The following is a 19,671-nucleotide window of genomic DNA, read 5'->3' as shown; positions in this document are numbered from 1 at the left end:
GTGGATGTCACTCTGACTGTGCTAATCAACTGTCCATTTTTCGCAGATGTCACTGTGAGGAAGGTATGTGCGGGAAGGACTGTGCCCAGTCCGATCCGTGCCAGGTGAACCCGAACGTCTGCCTGAACGGAGGCATCTGCGTGGAGGATTGTGATAGAGAGCGAAGGTACTACTGTAACTGTACCGGCGGTTACACGGGTGTCAACTGTTCTGAACAGGTATGTCAGCGTATGTGCCACCTTCAACACTATTCCCGCACTCGGTCTGTGCGTGGACGGCAACACTAACACACATACATTGCTTCATTAAACAGCCGGTTCTTCGTGCATAGATAGCGGCATCGGATCGCTCCGATCGCTCGCTCGATCGGACCCATACATCACATCATCGCTTTTCTCACGCATTCTCATCTCTCTCTTCTTTCTCACCTTTCTCGTTTCTGGTACATCGTCGCCCTTAGGCCGATAACAGTCTCAATGAGATCAGCTATCTGGATACGGTCTACTACTATGTTCATAACTTTGTGGGGAGTGTTCTATTCTTACTCTAATCAACTCTTTTCGCACCATGGCCGAGATACTGAACCTTTCTCTGTACATGGTTTTGTTTTTTTCTTTCTATTTCGTTACGGTTTATATGTTCATCTACTTTTACACTAACACTAACTAACGTCTAACGTTTATTTTTTGCGTAGAATGTACTTTCTCACACAACTAACCACAACGTTTGTGATAGTCTTATGTATGATTTGGCATTTATTTTGGTAACAAGACTTACAAAAATCGCATTAATTCTCGGTAGATCACTTAGTCAGATCGCATTTAATTGATCGACGTTTGATTTACTATTTGGTTACCCCTCCTTGATGCTTTGCACACTCTTTAACAGTGTATCATTTTTAGATTGATTTCATTTACATCGCATGCTGCATCAAACTGCCTGTCACATAGAGAGAAGCATGATGTAGTGAAAACCCCGTTAACAAATGGTACAACAATTTCAATAATGTTTCCCTGTGTGTCCAAATGCATCTTCCACCCTACAGGCGACACTAGAGGCCGAAGAAGCATCCGGTGCGGACATCGCACTGATCGTCGTGCCGGTCGTGATCGGCATCCTAACGATAGCCGGTGCGCTGATCGGTACGTTCCTGGTGATGGCGCGCAATAAGCGCGCGACCCGCGGCACCTACAGCCCGAGCGCCCAGGAGTACTGCAACCCAAGACTGGAGATGGACAACGTGCTTAAGCCACCGCCGGAGGAGCGACTGATATAGGGTAGTGGTGCTCGGTGGTTAGTTCTCTGTTATTGTAGTCCCTTTTATTATGTGTAGTCCCATTTTGTTTCATTCATGTCCCCCTGTGTCTTCCCGTTCCTTCCCGTTTCCTTTCATAAGCTAAAAACATTGTTCATTGCCGTCCAAAAACGATTATCATTTTCGCCAGACAAGGAAGGATTAGCATTAATTCTCCTTTTGCCGTCCTTCCTTCTTGGTCTTGGGCAAAAACCCGCAAAAGAGGATATTGGGGTACCTAAACCTTAGGGAAAAATACACACACCCTTAAGCCCGAATCCCAACCAAAATTGGGGATTCTAATTGTAAAAAGTTAGCGTAAGCGTCGATGTAGTTGATTGAGAAAACAAAAATTAGTAACAACTTTCCAATTAGGCATACAAAAGCGTCCTATCAGCACACACTCACACCGGGGTACCGCGCCACTGCACACGACTTGGGGTGGTTTTGCCTCACTTTACTTGTATTCTTTTTAACGTCTGTTTTTTGGTTTTTAAACGCCTCAGCTGATAACAATGTGATATTCATCAACTGCTCGGCTAACAACAGTAGTGGTGCATCTCGAAAAACGTTCGATTTTCCAGCCCCTGGGTGTGCGATAGGTAGCGTAAAACGGGAGCAATGGGACATTTTATACCACTTACAACACCTTCGTTGAACAAGATTGAAGCATTTTTACTAGATCCAACGACAATCATAGACACACACACACACTTATCGTGTTCCGATGTGATTCCTCGACTGTGGTATGAGGATTATTCGCAAAGGGGTGGGTTAAACATTCCTGGCAGACATCTAATGTGCCTACAAAATTTTGTGATCTATGCCCGAACGGTGACGTAGGTGAACTCAGCATGCTCCAATTTCCTCACACTCAAACAACGCTCAGGACAAGGTTGTCTGTGCAGGTGAAGTTAGTGTTAATCTTTTAATGCCCTATACTTATGCGACCAAAAGTGCAGATAGAATCACATTACAGATATGGTTAATGAAAAACGTATGGTTTTTGTAGGCGATACAACTGTCAAGCTACTATATGATACTATGAATCTTTAGCAACCAAGAATGCAAATGTCCGCCGTGTGAGAGAAGAGAAAAGCGACGGACAACACTTTACAAAACGGGGATATTGTGCGCGTTTCCTCCAAACACAGCAAACTGCTGCTAGAGTTGCAAACAACTCGTTTTTATTAAACTCAACCAGGTTTCGTGCGTTCAAACAGGAAAGCTGCTAAATCAACCCCATCCAAAAAACGCGAAGGATGAATATTTTTGTAAAGTAGAACCGTAGCGATGCATAATTTTATTCTATAAAACGACAGTGTTCAGAGCATGCCGAACATGTTTTGAGGAAAAGTTACTTAAACGAACGATCGATAGCCAGTAAGGTAAAACTAATCGAATGCCGGAGTGTAAGCTTGGTGCGTAATAAATTTCGTTCGCTCAAGTAGATACCACTTGAGTACCGTGTATCTAGTTGATGTATTAGAGTTTATCACGAAAGAAAGAACCATCGAAATACGTCACTTTTCGGATCAGTTTTACATTTGCCGTGAGGCGCGCGGACAAGGTTCGCATTTTAATTCGGTACGTTTGAAAAGTTTCTGGTTTTTATTCTTGTTTTGTTAAAAAAGGCATAACTTGTGAATCCGTTCAAAGATGTCCATGAGCGAGTTTGATTATATGATAACAGAAAAAAATACTAGCCACCTCTCGCCAAAGATTCAGGCTCCTCACGGTTCGTCACCATTGTTCGTTCAATTGTTTTGTTTGTTTGGTTTGGATCCCTATTCATAGTTGCTTGATAGTTAGCTGTGTAATGTTGTAAGGGCATGCTCACGTATCTTTGCGCAACTGTGCTCTTGCTCGATTATCTAGCGCCTTCGCGCACCTTCCGCTCGCCATTCGCCGTTTACCGCCCCCATTCGTTTCGTTTCTAGTTTAACCGATATATACATACAAACGTTACACAAGCGAGATAGTATGGAACAAATCAACATGTTCTAGTAGACAATAGTAAAAATAGCAGTAACTCTCCTCTCTAGGCGTTCGATTCGATAACCACAGCGCTTCTGGGTGACTGGGGACTCCAGTGCTCCGCTCTCCTGTGATACTTGATAACAAACTACCGTGACCGTCGTACCCGCCTCCACCTTCGTCGTATCTCTGATGATCGGTGTAAAGTAATTAACTAACTAGGCTAACTACTCTAAAAAATAATCTTCATCAATTCATCGAACGAACGCGGATATCGTAAAGTAAGGTATAAGCATTCTTCAGTGTAGTCCGGCTGGAGAATGTACAGGTTTTCCTCCCGCTTCCTTCCTCCGGCTCAAGTCTTAATTCCTCCTTCAAGGATCGTGTTTTTCTACTTTCTCTCTCTCTCTCACCCTCTCCCCCCTCCCTTTCTGTGTCCCTGCTCCACTCGTATCGTCCGCGGAATGCGAAATCGTATCGTGTTGTCTTACTGCTTTGTTTGGTTGCAAACGTCATTTCTTGAACTCTACATAATAATTTAACGAACTTTCGATATAACGAGTAAACGAGTGCCGAATATAGCATTGTTGGTTAGTTCCATGATTTCTCTATTTTAATTCTTCGCATGACTTTTTTCTTCAACTATGTCTGGTCCTATCTATGTTTTTTTTCTCTTTACAATCCTTAAAACCATTCCTAAAGCAAACATTAGAGGCAAGCCTTTCAATCTTTTATCTACTTTACACCATATCTATATATGATTTTTTTTTGTTTTCACTTAAACGTTAATTATCACATTTCATCGCGTTTGTTTCCTTCGATTCCATTCTTATTTTTGCGATTTTCTGCGGGCATTTCGCTTACGCTCTCGCTACATAACTCACGCATACGCAACAGATCAATCGGTTTCATGCTAAAGGTGATGATGATGGGGGAATAGGAGGTGGCCTAGCTCAACGATCTACGCTCCCTGCGCTCTCCGGCTTTTGTTTTATTTTTCTAGCTAGTAAAACAGTTTTAAAATTCTGTACACAAGTAGAGCTTGTGTAATAGAAAGTGCGGAAAATATTACGTTCTGAAGCCTAAAGGACTTGTGAAAACAACTATCGGGGGACGCATGGAATATGTTTGTAGGATGCGTACAATAACATGAAAACAGATGAAGCACAATCTCGTTTTTAAACTATTGCTGAGTGTTAAAAGCAAAACAGATAACATGATACACGAAACAGTTATGTAGAGAAACATTAAAAAAAAACATTGATATTGCATTAAAAACAAGTGACTTGTCTTGTGAATCTTTGAGATTAAAGAAAAAGAGTAAACAACACAACGGAGCAAATTGAAGCTAAATCGTACGAATACTGTAAACTGTTCAACAACAGTGGAACATTGTTTGATACAATTTTGACTCACTCGATATCGGTTTTTTTGCATATGTTACGTGTTACTTTGTAGGTAGGAAACGTTGTCCCTAATACCTAACCGCTCTCTATCATTACGCTTATCAAATTCTTCATGCTTGCACCTTATCACTCTCTTTAACGCCCCTCTGTTTGGTACCTAAACGCATACCGTGCTTCATTTCGTGAAGTTTACGTTACGCATATCTAGCAGCTTAGTGCAATCAAGTGAAAAAGCTGATGCCCTAATAGAAGCCAGAGATGCCAACGAAAACTACAAAAAACGAACACGTACAACAAACCACGCTTCGCTACAATTAAACTATAACATGAATAAGGCGATGATGAAAATAGCTATTTACAGTCGTAGTGTAGTTCGTTCTACAACTTACCAACCTTCACGCAAAAACCTCCTTAGTTAATTAAAGCAACACATTTAACGTATGTGATGTCTTTCGAGTGCTTCGAGATGCAACAGATGCTTTTCGTGTGCGGCCCCCAGTCGGGTACTATTTCGTTTGCGCTGCGTCCACCGACGACTCGGCAGGCTCCTCCATGCTATCTGGTACACCCTTTGGTTCGGATTCAGTGCCACCCTGGCTCGCTATATTGCCGGTTGTGGAAGTTATCTGTGTTTCACTCTGTGGGGAGGACTGCATGTCATTCGCTTCGGTTGACGCACGATCGCTGGACACAATCGTCGATGAGTCTACGGCAATGGCAGATGTTATATCCTCACTAACTGCCTCCAGGGAATGCTGTCGTCCTGGCGCGACGCCACTCCTGCTAGATTCATCACCCTGCACGGTAGTGGGGAGAGTTTCCGCTGCAACCAAACCGATCGTGTTGTACTCCTTTATACCCTTTTCACCGATCGGTACATGCCGTTCGCCGATCTTAACTAGCAGGATGGTGCGATTTACGTTTGATCGGTAGTGATGGTCGGGATGGTTCGGCTGCCAGTAGTGTACCACGTTTCCCACCATACCTTCCTGTGGGCTCCATTCTTTCCACGATGAGCGTCCTCCACTCGACCGAAACTGTTCATTCGGCCAAGTCACGTCGATACGACGCCCCAGATCGAGGCAGTCATATATCTGGGAAAAAAACCAATTGGAAATTTTAATCTATACATTCACTAGCTTAAAGAAGCTGACCGAGGTCTTCCGATTAGATCCTACTACCTACCTGGGATGCATCCACGATGATCACCTTCTTGTTCAGTCCGATTGTTGGCGGCGAATGCATCCACTGCACACTGGTCTTTGGTTCGTCCGGCTGCGCCTCCGCCATCACAAACAGCGAGTACGGAGCATCGTCCGGTGGTGAGAGGGTAAAGGTCAACGTTCCCGGCACCCCGGGAATGCGACTACCGGCAGCGACCCCATTACCTCCGCTCGCTAGGGCCGCGCTAAACCCCGATCCACCACCCGAAAGCATCGACGAAGGAACGTTCGCTTTGTGGACGTACCCGCTAGCCAGACCGGACGTGGATTCAACGCTTCCCTGCTGCTTCAACGTCGAGTTAGGACTGCCGCCAGCAGTGCTCTGGCTTTCATCGTCGGCTCCGACAGAGCTGTCGTTTCCGCTGCCACTAGCACCGCCGGCAGCTGCAGCGACCGCTTCCGCCAGCACCTCGCGGAACGAGTCGCGCTTGTTTATCTGCAGTGCGGCCCAATCGATGCGGTCCTTGCTCGTGCTGCCAACGTTCCGCTTGGCAATAGTGCTCCGTTCGCGCACACCCGTCGTCCCCATCGCCATTGCTTCCCGTTCGGCGTCCCTCTCGCGTATCAAAAATCCTGCCAGCAGCGTGGAGCTGGTCGGTTTGTTAATGCTCGCCATACTGCCGCGAGTCGCCGCTGCGCCCGAGATCGACATGTTCTGGCTGCCGTACGAGAGCGTGCCCGCTGTGCCCGACAGCGTGTTGTTCGGCGTCGGTGTGTTGCAGTACACGCCCTGCATTTCCGTCATTTCGCCCTCGATGATGGCACTGCCGCTGCTGCACCCTTCCCGGCATCGCTGGCGTATGCGCTTCCAGATGCGGATCAGCATGGACTGAATTTTCTCCAGCGTTATCTCGCCACCGATTATTCGGCAGAGCTGTGCGTTTGTTTCGGCATAGGAGGTCGTGAGCGGCGACACGTAGATCGGATAGCCGATGGGCTGATCGCACGACGAGTTGATGATGTTCCGCAGCGCCTGCTTTGCGTTCTGTATGCTGCCCCGCTCGGGATTGCGATTGCGCAGATAGATCAGCTCCTGCTGCTGCCCAGCCCACAGGCCACGCACACACTCGCGATTCAGCTTGATCACCCGGAAGGTAAGAAATCGCTTCGTCAGCCGGATGACGCGATATTCGTCCGACCCGTCGTCCATGACGTGGCGCAAGGCGAGCAAGTTGGGCGTCCCGCGCAACACCGCATTGCGCCACAGCGGATCGGCTTCGTGCGAAATCACCAGCTCCTTCGTGTGGAAGTCGATCGCATTGTACAGGTTGCTGTAATCGTCGTACTCGTCCGGGCAGAGAAAGTGGTCCTGGTGAAGCTTCAGCGACATTCGCACTGCCGGCGCAACCACACCGTGCAGCAGCTCCATGTCCGCAAACACCCACTCATCCCTCGGGCAGGTGATACGAAAGTCGCCTTTGAACAGCGCGTGCAACCCGTGCAGAAAGAACTCTACGCCGCACGAGGAACTGTGGCTGGCGGTGGCAAGAGTGCGCCGCGCCAACAGCGCCAAGGACATACACAACGAGGTCACCAGGGAGTCACGGTTCTGTAAAAGAGAATAAACTATATGTGTTAATTTAAAAGCTCTACCATCAGTGTGTTCCTGTTTTATCGGATGCCTTACGTACCGATTTGAAAAACGACGTCCCATTGGCAGACCCATTCGATGCATTGTTCGTTGATCCCGCCCCATTCGCTTGCGATCCGGCCGATGCTCCGGTCGAGGACGTGCCCGCTGGTACAGTATTCCCATTTGTCCCACTAGATTCGCCACATTCTGCCTTGCTGTCTGCCGATCCTGCTTCCATCCAGCCATCCAGTACCGTCGATCCGGTGTTCGTGCCGACAGCACCACCCGACGATCCTTTCCCGTCCTTTGTCGCACCGCTGGCACTATCTGCTTTCATAACATTCGCATTCGATGATGACGAAACGAAACAGTTCCCAGCTCCACTATCGCCAGGAGTGGCGGTTGATGGGGCAGCAGTGGTAGCAGTAGCCGTTGCCGCTCCGGTAGTTTTCCTTGGCGTTCGCTCGTTCAGGGCCGCCTGAAGCTGCTGGCGCTTTTTGTCGCTGCAAAACTGTATCCAGTCGCCGTAAACACACCAGAAGCTGCTGCGCGTAATGCCGGCAGCCCGCGAGTCGTAGTCGTCGTCCAGGTTGATGTTGAACACTGGGTCCAAATCCACAAACTGCCGGTCGGTGGTGTGTTCGAGCGCTTCCTCTATCGCTTGCGACTGCAGCCAGCTCATCAGCTTCGGCGATCGGAGCGTGTAGTAGATGATGCTCTGGATAGGACAACGAACAAGTAAGACACTGCGCAAACAGCCAGTCGGAATCTTATTGCCCCTGACTTACCTTTACGTAATATGAAATGAGCACCTTGCGGAACTCAAACACCTGCATGGTGGCAGTGGCCGAGTTATCTGAGATGGAGTAACCCTCCAGCACGTACTTGGAAGCCATCACTTGCCAGGCTAACCAGCGCGTCGTGAACATGGCATTGGCACTTAACATACGCGGCAAATGGCCGATCGTACAGCAACAGCATCCTGTTAAATGATCAAACGCAGTGTATTAGATTCCGCCGTTGTAAAGAAAGCGCCTGCGCCAGCGCCAAACCGTCAACCTACCGATATTATCTTCCACCTCTTCGGAGATTGCTTCGACTTCGCGCTGCTGACAGTAGGTGCCTCGAAATTCGAGGCCACGCATTTGAAACGTACACAGCCCGTTGCCGAGTTCGATGATGTGTACAAGGCAGTTTAAATAATCAGAGGCAAGCACTAGGGAAAGAGAAAAGCACAATCAGCAAACACTGCGCCGGCAATGGCAATCTCCCTCAGCTCGTTTCTTACCGAAGCAATCTCCCTGGCTGACGTTTCCCCAGCGGCCCATCAGCAGATCGCCGCACAGGGAATGCTGCAGCGATCGCGTCAGGTGCTCGTAGAAAATGCTGTTCAGATTATTATCATCCGCACCGAGGTCGCGCTCGAGCTGCGAACTCAGCCGGGTGTTCGAGTGATCGATGCGCCGTGTGTTGTAGTCACGCTCCCAGAACTTAATCGGGCGTACGTACGAGGTGAGAAATATGGCACTTCCTATAAGAAAAGAGAAGGGCAAACAAATGTTAGGCCTAATGGGAAAAAGGACCAGATGACACGCTTCTTACCAAGGAATGGATTGAGAGGTGTTGACAGGATTGCACTGATCGCCGTCTGCAGAAACAGCATCGCCGAGTGCGGTACGCTGAACGGTTGGGCAAAGGCGTGGAACGCGGAGCCCCACGTTATTTGCCACGGTGCGATGTATGTGACCACAAATTGTAGCTGAAACCATCCGAGAACAACGTACACACAACGTTAATTAAAAATTGAGCCAATTGAGAGGGATATTAGTGATAATCTTTACCTTTAGCAAGAATTCTGCAATCTTACGATAGAGGATCGAAATGAGGAAATAGTCCAAAAGAAACGTTTCACTCGACATTTTGTAGTCCGATCGAAAGAAGAGCACCGTAAAGATGAGTATAACGTACTGGCTGCCAGTGTCGGAGTACGCATTTCGAACGCCTGTAATAGAATAAATACATGTTTTAATAACTCCTCCTCGTGAGCGTCTTTATAAACTTACATTTCAAGCTGCACATTACGATCAGGATCGAACCGAACGTGAGACCAAACTTGTCCGCAATCTGTCCGCAGTCGGCGGTCAGTGCGCTGATGAAGATCAGCGGGTAAAGGATGTTACGCTCGAAGAAGCACAGCACCACGTACATCGTCTCGAACCACATTATCTTCGACAGCTTGTGCACCTCGAACAGGCCAAACTCTTCCGGCTTCAGGATCGGCTTCGCAATGCACAGCCAGGGCAGATGTTTGCGCAGCTGTGGCACGATGTAATGCATCAGGAAGCCAAGAATGCAGGCACCGGAGTGCAGCACGTGATTGATTTCGGGCTGCAGCACGGTAAACACGGTGCTGCAGTGCAGGCTGAACATGGCCACCGATAGCACCACGCACACGACCGCGTCGTTCTTGAGGCGAGCCGTCACCGTATCCTGCAGCTTGCGGGGCAGCGGATCGTCCAGCTCCTTGGCAACTGCATCCCGTCCCGCCTCCTCGTCGAAGTCCCGGTTCATCTCGTCGGTGGAGCGGGCCGAGCCGCCGGCCCCACCGTCACCGCTCGAATGGCGCTGCCCATCCTCCTTGCCGTCGTCACCCGAGTCGGACGATATTTTCGAATCCTCCTTGCTCGACGCATCATCGTAGTCGGAGTGCGTCAGCAGGCTCGACTTGATCACTGCCCAGATGTAGGTGTAGTCGCTGGCGCAGCGCGACAGATGGTACGACACCGTCACCAGAAACGCGCAGTACATGGAGAACAGCACGTGCTGCGTTCCCGTTTCGGACAGTGCGCCGTACACGAGCCCAAACAGCAGCGTGCAAGCGACGATCGATCGCACCACCGACAGAAAGGACGCCAGCAGGCTGCAGGACGCATTGCTCCCGAACAGATGCATGTCGACCTGCTCCAGGAAGTACATGGTGAAGGTGTTGATCTGCGGAAACAGGCCCAGACAGAACAGCAGCGGAAAGAACAGTATCACATACTTCAGTACGGTTTGAGCCGACTGCAGAAACGCTACGATCGAGATCGGCGAGCCGAACAGCACGATCGACACCGTGTCGCGCCCCATGTCGAGCTGATACTCGCGCAGCAGCTGATGAATACCCAGCAGCAGCCCACAGCACAGGCAGAAGTAGATCGGCCGCGAGTAGGTGACGGTTTTGTTGAAGCCATGAATCGGGGACGCCGCATCCGGCTGCACGCTCTTGAGCAGCGAGTACTGGCTCCCCGCAATCACGAAGCAAAAGATGAACGCGTACAGATCTTCGTAAAACTTCTGAAACAGCACCAGCGAGCCGAGCAGCGAGACCAGCGTGCAGAGCGCGATCGCCAGCACCACCTGCACCCAGCTCGTGTCGCGATCGAACAGCGCCAGCAGCTGCAGCCGGTTCATCGATATGTTCAGGTGCTCCCGGAAGCACAGAAACCGCAGCGACAGCTTGTAGTACCGCTTCGGGCGCACCTTCGGTCCCGATTCGCCAAACATCGAGTGGGGCACCACGTCGATCGTGCTTTGCGCCCGCGACAGACTGCAATCGGTCGAGGCGACGATCGTTTTGTCCGCGATGCCGCTGCCCGAATTGATGGACGCCGTGTTGAAGTCATCGCCGGCGGACGAGATCGTGCCGCCCGTTGGGCCGCCCGATGCCAAACCGCTGCTGCCGCCAACACCGCCACTGCCCAGCCCGCCGATCACGCCCGATGTGCCGCTCGTCGACGGACCGCTAATGCTGATCGTCCTATGGTGATGATGGTGGTGGTGCAGGTGGTGGTGTGAGTGCAGATGATGGTTGAACGCACCGAACCGTTCCTTTAGCACGTTGGCCGCGCAGCGCAACCACCGATCGGAATCGTCCGTGACGTAGAAATTCAAAGGCACCTCTCCGACGGTTCCCGGCATCAGCGCATCGTGACAGATGCTGCGTGCGCCGGCAGGATAGCCAGCAAAGCTACCTCCACCTGCAGCAGCACCGGCCGTGGCCAGGGATTGTAACCGCGTCTGCGGACTTTCCAGTGCGTCCAGGCAGTAGTTGCAGTTGTTATTATCATCGTCCCGCCAATACTCTCCAGCGGCAGCGGCCGTGCCGGTGCTCGATGCTGCCGCTCCAGCGGAAGAGGATACACCCGACTGAGCGAGCGACGACGAGCCGGCCCCGCCCTCACTGCCACCATCCGATTTAAGCATGCGCAAGCGGCAGTTCAGCTGGCGGTAGGGACGCGCGGGCAGTGGTGCCGGTCGACGAAAGGTAAAGCTAGCCGTCTGCTGCTCCGACAGCGCACTGTTCCCGGGCAGATAGATCGGCGGGATTGGCACATCGGACCGGTAGTTGAGAAACGTGATTAGCGGCGCGGCAGTGGAGTTTTCCGGTATGCGCTCGGCGAGCAGTCGCTGGGAAAGGGACCGATTGTAGATCTTGCTACTCGTGCTGGGATAGTTTTCCTCCACGCTCAACCGCCGCACGCTGGCACTGCGGCCGGGTGGAGATGTTTTCGGTATCGCACCCAAGTTGCGCGGCTGCTGCTGCTGCTGCAGTTGGGCGACCGACAGGGTGGAGCCGTTTGCTGTGTCCGTTACAGCCGAGCAGCCGGCGGTCGCTTCGTCGTTCGTTTTCGTCTTGCTAGCTGCACCACTCGAGCCAGGAATTTGCGGGTCGGATTCACTAGTCGCCACAGCCTTCTTCAGTGCTCCACTCGCACCGTGTCCCTCCTTCGCCACCGCACCGTCCTTCGCGATGAGCAGATCTTTGGAGCTTGCGCTTGCCTGCTCCCAGTCGCTCGACGACAGGCAGCCCGTCTCCTCGAACGCCTTCATCGGCGAACGCAGCATGTGGTGATGGTGCAGGTGCAGTGCGCTACTGTCGCTGCAGCTGATCGTTGGACTCGAGGACGTCTTCTTCACCTCGCTGCCAATCAGCTTCGGAGGCACTATGGCGCAGCAGGCCGCATTTTTCGCCTCCACAATGGTGGCCGCCCCGACCTGCTGCTCGGAGTTGGTTCGATGCGTTCGCGGCTCTAGCAGCGGCGAACGCGAGCCCGCATTCGTTTCCGTGTCGGAATCGGTCGACTGTGGCCCACTGTCCGGATGCTCCATGTCCGATTCAACGCCAGCCGCGTCTTCCAGCGAATCATCCACCCCCTCGGACATCCTTGGTTGATGCTGCTGCTGCTGCTGTTGCTGTTGGTGGTGCAATCGTCGTAACTGGTCGTGCAGTGTGAGATCCTCTTCACTATCACCTATCCTGTCGGGTTTCTTCAGTTCTTCCGCGGCATAATAGCTCTCCCCCCGCAGCTCCTCTCCTTCCTGCCGCGATCGCTCTTCCCGACCCGGCGCCTCCTGCTCGATGTTCTCCTCCTCCTCATCTACATCATCATCTTCGTCGTCCTCCTCTTCCTCGCCGTCCCCTTCGTCCTCCTCGTCCTCGTCGTCATCCTCCAGCCCATCCTCGGAGTCGGAGTGCAGATCGAACCGTTGCACTGGAGGCGTACTTTCGTCCCGCGCCATCACCCTGCCCGTCCCGGCCGCACTCTTTACCGGCGTACTTTCGTCCGACTGTTCCGCGATCGGGTAGACCGGGTCGCTGCCGGCATTGGTCGCACCGGGTAGCACCGATTCGAAGGCAGCAGCACTATCACAACCAGCGCCCGCGAAGCTGGACGACCCTCCCGCCACGCCACCGCCGCCGCACACGTCCACCAGCCCGGTTCCACTGCTTCCTTCGTTCGATTTCGTAAACAAGTTCAGGTACGGATTGCGCGATAAGCACTTGCTGGGCGGCGGCAGCACCGTGTGGCGCGGGTTGCGCAGCGTCTGCCCACCGATCACCTCCACGCTGTTCGGGTGCGTCGGCGTCAGGTTGGGTATCGAGGCGGGGCTGCACGTTTCCAGCGCGGCACTCTTAATCCGTCGGACCGACGTCAGCGAGCGGGGCAGCGGTCTGCCCGCGCCGTTACCGCCGGCCGTGTTGGCGGCCGTGTTCGAGTGTCTGCGCCGCTTGCCGGACGCATTGTTGCCGCCCCTGCTGACAGCCCGATCACCGCCCGCCCCCAGGCCCGCCGTACTGACACCGTCCCCCGACACGCCTCCCCCGACGCTGGATGCGCCGACCGGACCGCTGCTGCTGCTCGCGATCGTCGGCAGCTGCAGCGCCGACATGGTGCTGCTCGAGTCCCGCCGGATCGGGGTGGTCTGGTGCAGCAGGTACGTGATCTTGCCGGACGCATCGTTCCCGCTGCCCGTGTCCGCTATCGCCAGCTGGACCGCCGATTTCGTGTAGTTGTGATCCATGTACAGATCGGGGTCGAGATTCTGCAGCGCCAGCATGTGATGGTGATGGTGGTGGTGGTGATGGTGCAGCTGATGGTGGAACAACGAGCCGACCGATTTGTTGTTCTGATCGTCCGAGCTAAGGTGCCGCTGCAGCTGCAACCCTCCCTCGGGGCCGACCCCGCCCGCATCCGTACTGCTGCCGCCGGCGCCGCCCGTCGTCCGTCGCCGATTGCGCGCCCCACCGTCGGGCATCTCACCGCCCAACTTGCCCTGATCGCATCCGGCCAGCTCGTCCGCAAACACGTTGCTACCGTTCAGCTTTTCCGAATCGAGCGATATTTGGCGCTGCAGCTGACTGTTCATGAAGCGCTGTTTCCGCTTCGACTTGTACTGATGCCGCCGCAGGGAGGCGTTTGACTGCGCGCCCAGCAGCCGCGAGCCCGCCACAGCCTCGCCGCTCTTCCCGCTGCCGCCACCGCCAGCGCCGGTAGCACCGTTGGCGGCCAGCGGCAAATCGCCGAACTCGCGCGTCATCTCGCGCATCACCGTCTCGAGCACCAGCTCGGAAAACCGGTCCTGGCTGGGCGTGGAAAGCGAACGCTTGTGCGTGCCCGTGCTGCACACTTCCGCCGTGTGCGTTTTCACCGGCCCGCCGTACCGGACGACCGGCGCACCGAACGGCGTCTCGTTGTTCGCCTCCGCAATGCGGTCGCTCCGAAAGCAGGCATCGCTGCAGGCGGCCGACGGCACGACCGCACCGACCAGACCGCCACCGGTTGCGCCGCCGGCCACGCCACCGGTGCCGGCACCCGTGGGCCCACTGCCAGCCGCTCCGCCGCCGCCGCTCAGGCCGCTGTCGCTCGACTCGGAGCTGTTCTTCCGATGCACGTCTACCTTCAGATCGATCGTGCTCGTCACCTGCTCCTGGTAGTCGATCGAGATCGCACTGTTGGCGTAGCTGTTCTCGTCACTGTGGTGCTCCACCGACGTGCGCGACGACATGTTCGCCGGCGGCGTGCTGCCGGCCACCTCCCCCGTGCCGAGGATTTGCATCTCGATGCCGGGCTCGTCGTCGCCCGAGCCGCCGATACCGATGCCGGCGCCCGCTTCGCGCGGCACTTTCGAGCTCGCGCTTCCGGGCTTCTTCAGGTTCGTCTCGGACAGTGTACGTGCCCGGTCGTACATGCGGTGCAGCGCCACGTTCACCATCTTGAAGAACGTGATGATGATCGCGATCAGCACGCAGTAAACGCTCCACACCGCTACGGTGGTCGGGAAGTACTGGAATAAGCGTGAAGCAAACGAAAACAAACAAACGTTAGCAAATTGGCATGGGGATGATTATTGAGTGTTTTTGTCCGATAAAAACAAAACCCTTCAAAAAACCCCTGCCCAAAATAGAACCCCAACCGTTTAGCTGCACGTGATGAAAGACGATGTGTGTGGGTGTGTACGTGTCCATGTCCATGTGTGTATCTGTGGGATTATTATCAACGCTTACAACAATGGTGCGCTCATCAGATTGTCAATTAAATATTCGTCCAGCCGTTGATGCTTGTTGGATCAAGTCCAACCCGGGACCGAACCATTGCACGGTCAACACACAACACATTGGGCACCGGCGTCAATGCTTATCTCTCGTTCTTCTCCTTTGCTTTCTTCGCCCATCATCGGCCGCCACGGATCTACACAGACAATCTAAGGAAAGTATGACTCATGCATTGACAGGCAAAAGGTCACAAGAACACACCATTGCCAAGATCTGTGCCAAAATGGGTGACAAACATGTGTAGCCTAAGTTTGACAGCAGGTTCTCCAGCATTCTACGACACTTTGTTGACGCAATGAATAATGTTTTGGAAGGTTTTGGATGTAGAACTAATTATTTTGCCTTTCTTGCCGCCTTCTAAGACAGGCTGTTTGTTACATTGTAAAGGAACAATACATTATCCGCACCAGCACATGACCAGCCAAACAATGGATTTTGGAGCTACTAAACCCTAAAAGCTGGTGGTAGTATTGCATCTCTTTTTCACTCCACCAAACAAAAAAAAAACGTTCGTCCGTAACGGTGCCACACACATCCACAAATAACAAGGATGTTAGCGCCATACTTCGGCCACTCGGCATTACACCGCACAATAAATGTCTCCAACGTGCACCCTCTCTCCCCCTCGCTTGCTAGAGAACATGCCTTCACCAACACCACTATTCGCACAAGAAATGAAAGTGCGAACAGGTCCGAACGGCTCTGTCGGCCGTAGTCGTTCGTTGTGGGCATCCTTCACCTTCTTGCTCCCCCCTCCTCCTCCTCCTCCAATGAAATGCACCGGGGCACGGCAAATGAAAGGCTCGCCCACCAACCCCCAACTACCGGAAAACTGGTCGTAGCCACAGAAGATAGATGTTAGACAGGTTACACCGGCCTTTCAGTGTGCGCGTGTGTGTTTGTGTCTTTGTGGCGACTCGCTAATAAATTAGGACTAGTTTTTCCCCCATTGCCAGGCCGGAGTCAGTGACACACGCGCGCTCAAGCTTCGGCGGAGGAAATTGGGAAAGACAAAAATTAAGCGAAATGCTCGAGAGGCGAATTAAAAACTGTTAGAAACTGCTGTTGTTCGGTGCGGTAAATTCGTGCGCCCGGGTAACGGCATTAGGCAGGCCGGCGCAGCAGCAAGCAACGCAAAGCCCGAGCCAGTGGGAAAGTCACACGACTGCCAAGGGCCCGCTGCTGTTGGCGCACGTTAGGGCAATGGATTTAGCAACAAACGCGTCGGGCAAGTGAAACTAGTGCAAGACGATTTCAGCTACAGATATTCTCTCCATTCTGGGCAAGGCCGACAAGTGCTCGGTGGTTCGTAAAATAATATACATTAAAGTTTGATTGGCCCGTACCATCATCATCGGCCATGCCGTAAACGTTTCGCAAATGACCTTTGCCTTTGAATGATCTTCGCTGGCGCTCTCACTAACCTCCTACACGCGAGAAGAAAGTATGCAAAGACCTACCCTCCCGCTAGACACGTGCCCGCCTCGACCCTTGCTTATCACCTCACTCACGGGATGATGATTCGTGCGATTCGCGCGCGCGTCTCTAAAACATTATTATGAAACAAGGCCATGGTCAAGAGTGTAATAGCGTTTGCCATCGCACAGCACGGGCCCGGATAAAGGCCGCTTGGGACTGAGCAGACCAAAAAAAAACAAGCAGCAGCACACCGCGCCGCTGCGTGCACGGTAAGACAGAGAGATCTACTTGAATCAATCGACAGCAAAACAACGGCTGAGGGCTTTGTCTCATGCCTCCCTGCATTGCTCGCGTACGGTACGGTACCTACCGTCCCACCACCATCCGATCCGAGGGGGAGGTTAGGATTACGTGAGCATTATAGAGGGTGGCGCAGTGTGTCGTTGCTGTCGTTGTTGATGCATGTTGCGAAAACAGTGCACCTACTTCTAGCGTGCCCTTTCCTTACTGACGCGACACTGGGTGTGTGTATCGGATGCGTATCGAGAAAGTGTTCTGTAATCCGTTCTCGGCTACACACGGAACCATCGCTTCACGCTCGACCATGTGGATTAATTAGGTCAACGGTGCTACCAATAACCGGGGCCGTCTGTCGCCGTCTTGTTGAAATTGATATTCCTTTTCGGGAGCAGACATTTATGCGTGTTGTGAAATAATTCTGCCTCTTGCCTGGTCATGATTGTTCACTATGGGGTGTTGCTGACATGCTCCTGTTGTCGTATTGTTTATCAACCGAATCGTCCATGAAAGATACTGATTCTGCTGAGTTTGTTTTGTTTTCCGCTGCGAATAGCTGACTCAGAAAAACGTCGGTGTCGATGAATCATACAACTAATGGATAGCACTCCCACCCTCCGTTACCACTGCCACACACTTACCATATAAATGATGAACGGAAGAAACAACAAAAACAGCCAAATGTACAGATGGACGGCATTGCAGAAGACATTCTGATGCACGTCATAGTACCAGCCGCCGGTCAAGCTGGCCAGCACACCCTGCCTCAGGATTTTTAACGTTTGCGAGCCCATTGCTGTCGATTCATTTCATGCTGCTGCTCCTCGGGTGCCACCGTTCGTCGTCGCTGGCTCGTGGCAGTGCGGTGCCGTGCTGAGGCAAACGACCGGATGCGCTTGAGGATGGCGAAGCGAGGACCATCCGCATTCGTTGAGCAGCCCGGGTGCTGGTTTAGTCGCAAGGAGAGCAAGCAAAACACACAAGCGAGCCACCCCGGACCAACAACACAACGTACGGACTTCACTCTATCTCTTCCCTTTCTAATTTGGCCTCTGGCAGTAGTGGCACTTCGTTGTTACATTAAAAACAAACTCTTCTTCTTCTTCGCACACCTTCGCTTATTATTATTTTCACTACTATTCAAAACACACACACACACTCATTCACGCACACGAATGTGAGCGCACGCGACTCGTTTTCCTCACTTTTCTTCGCTCCTGGCACGGCTCGATGGCGTGCAACACCAGTAACACCTCCTGGCAAACGCTTCCGCACCAAACGCTCAATCCACTTTCCTTCAATTGCCACTTTCTTCGGAGGCACCCACCGTCATGATGCACACACCACTTGATGCGTTTGCCACCGACACAGTTTCCCTTACTGCACCGAACCGACCATTTCCGACAATTCCGCCACTCCCGGATCACGGTGCCGGAGTGCGGAGGGCTGAGGGGCAGTGCAGGGGGGGGGTAGTAGTGTTGCTTTTCACGTGGATCACGGATCGTGCTGTGGCCCCCAGCCAAGCGAAGAATTTCCGTCGCTGGAGGAGAATGCAATTCGGGACGGCGCTGTATGTGTGCTGTAACGCGCTCGCTGGAGTTGGTGAGCTGATCTACTTTCTTCTTGTTTGGCACCAGCACTCGCGGAACGAACGCGACACGGACGCGATGATGACTGTGGCTGTGGGTGCACACGAGCACTCTCGCCTAGGAAGCGGAAAGTATGCTGTTTTACGCGCGGTGCCACAAATTATTAGAGATGACTAACATTAGCAGCATTACGAACTATTTTATGCATTATGGACGTTTTAACAATTGTTTCGTCAAAGCGAGCGAAGGGAGCTTGACATTTGTTTCGTTGAAATATGGTTTTGACGTTTGCTGTCCAATGTTATTCGTTCAATTACAAGCCCCCAGGTGCACAAATAATTTACACTTTTGTTGATTTTTGCATTTGAAAACACACTCTATCCTCGCTGTTACTGAGCATTTAAAAATTTACTCACAAATTAACCTGATGGAAAATATAAATACAAATGTTTTTTAGCTGGTTCATTTTGAACCCCACGGAACACCAAACTATACTGTCCTACCCCTCAGTTAACTGTCAAATTCAAATAGACAAACGACAATCACGTGCTCGTTCAGTTATACTGGAATGAGAATGTTTTATATGATCCCGTTTGTAAGCCAATGTCGATTGTTGAAGACACAAAGGGCTGAAATTTTTTTCATACACATAATCTCACTATACACTGGTTGAACTTCAATCTCCTAACTAGTATTAAAATTGTGCTTTTTAGTTGGCACGTTTTTTCATACAAACGCATGCTTTTCAATTGAACTGTCAGCTTACTATCGAGCGTGCAACTAAAAAGCATTCCAACGACAGAATCTTCATAGTAGGTCTTTACGTTTAAAAAAGATGATTCATTTTAGCACTTTGTCACTTTATTGAAACAAAAAAAACAACTATCAACTGAATGGATTAAAAACCATGTAACCATTCATGGTTTTTTATCCACACAGTTGATAGTTTTTTTTTTGTTTCAATAAAGTTACAAAGTCCTTTAATACATTTTTTTTATTTTGGAAACGTTGTTGTAA

General features: G+C 51.8%; 2 protein-coding genes across 4 annotated transcripts in view; one reads left to right on the top strand and one right to left on the bottom strand.

Annotated features, from left to right (window-relative positions):
- Nucleotides 1-2,766, top strand: part of LOC1271607 (protein crumbs) — a 31,880-nt gene extending 29,114 nt beyond the window's left edge. For 2 of the 3 annotated variants that reach the window (XM_061649204.1, XM_061649202.1), the window contains 2 exons: nt 47-218; nt 1,046-2,766. In XM_061649204.1, the coding sequence (XP_061505188.1) occupies nt 47-218; nt 1,046-1,276 (403 nt within the window). In that variant the 3' untranslated portion in view covers nt 1,277-2,766. Of the gene's footprint in view, nt 1-46; nt 219-460; nt 594-1,045 lie in introns of all 3 variants that reach the window. The other variant, XM_061649203.1, reaches the window with a different exon arrangement.
- Nucleotides 2,767-2,882: 116 nt separating this feature from the next.
- LOC1271606 (protein pecanex) lies at nt 2,883-18,896 on the bottom strand. The gene is made up of 10 exons (XM_559663.5): nt 17,707-18,896; nt 9,537-15,081; nt 9,315-9,475; nt 9,076-9,232; nt 8,762-9,004; nt 8,537-8,689; nt 8,262-8,455; nt 7,532-8,191; nt 5,863-7,449; nt 2,883-5,771 (listed from the first exon to the last, which is right to left on the bottom strand). Exons 1-10 carry the CDS (start codon nt 17,857-17,859, stop codon nt 5,184-5,186), a joined length of 9,441 nt encoding a protein of 3,146 aa, XP_559663.5. The 5' UTR covers nt 17,860-18,896; the 3' UTR covers nt 2,883-5,183.
- Between the last annotated feature and the right edge of the window lie 775 nt (nt 18,897-19,671).

This window comes from Anopheles gambiae, chromosome 2 (genome assembly GCF_943734735.2).
Source record: "Anopheles gambiae chromosome 2, idAnoGambNW_F1_1, whole genome shotgun sequence".
NCBI lineage: Eukaryota > Metazoa > Arthropoda > Insecta > Diptera > Culicidae > Anopheles > Anopheles gambiae.
This window is presented reverse-complemented; position numbering and strand designations above follow the sequence as displayed.

What these genes read in the sequence shown, in the direction of transcription:
- LOC1271606 (XM_559663.5), bottom strand. Translation starts at nt 17,859, where the DNA reads ATGGGCTCGCAAACGTTAAAAATCCTGAGGCAGGGTGTGCTGGCCAGC. An exon ending in TTGCAGAATTCTTGCTAAAG is followed by an intron (nt 9,233 to 9,314) that starts GTAAAGATTATC and finishes GGATGGTTTCAG; the next exon opens with CTACAATTTGTGGTCACATA. An exon ending in CAGCCAGGGAGATTGCTTCG is followed by an intron (nt 8,690 to 8,761) that starts GTAAGAAACGAG and finishes CTCTTTCCCTAG; the next exon opens with TGCTTGCCTCTGATTATTTA.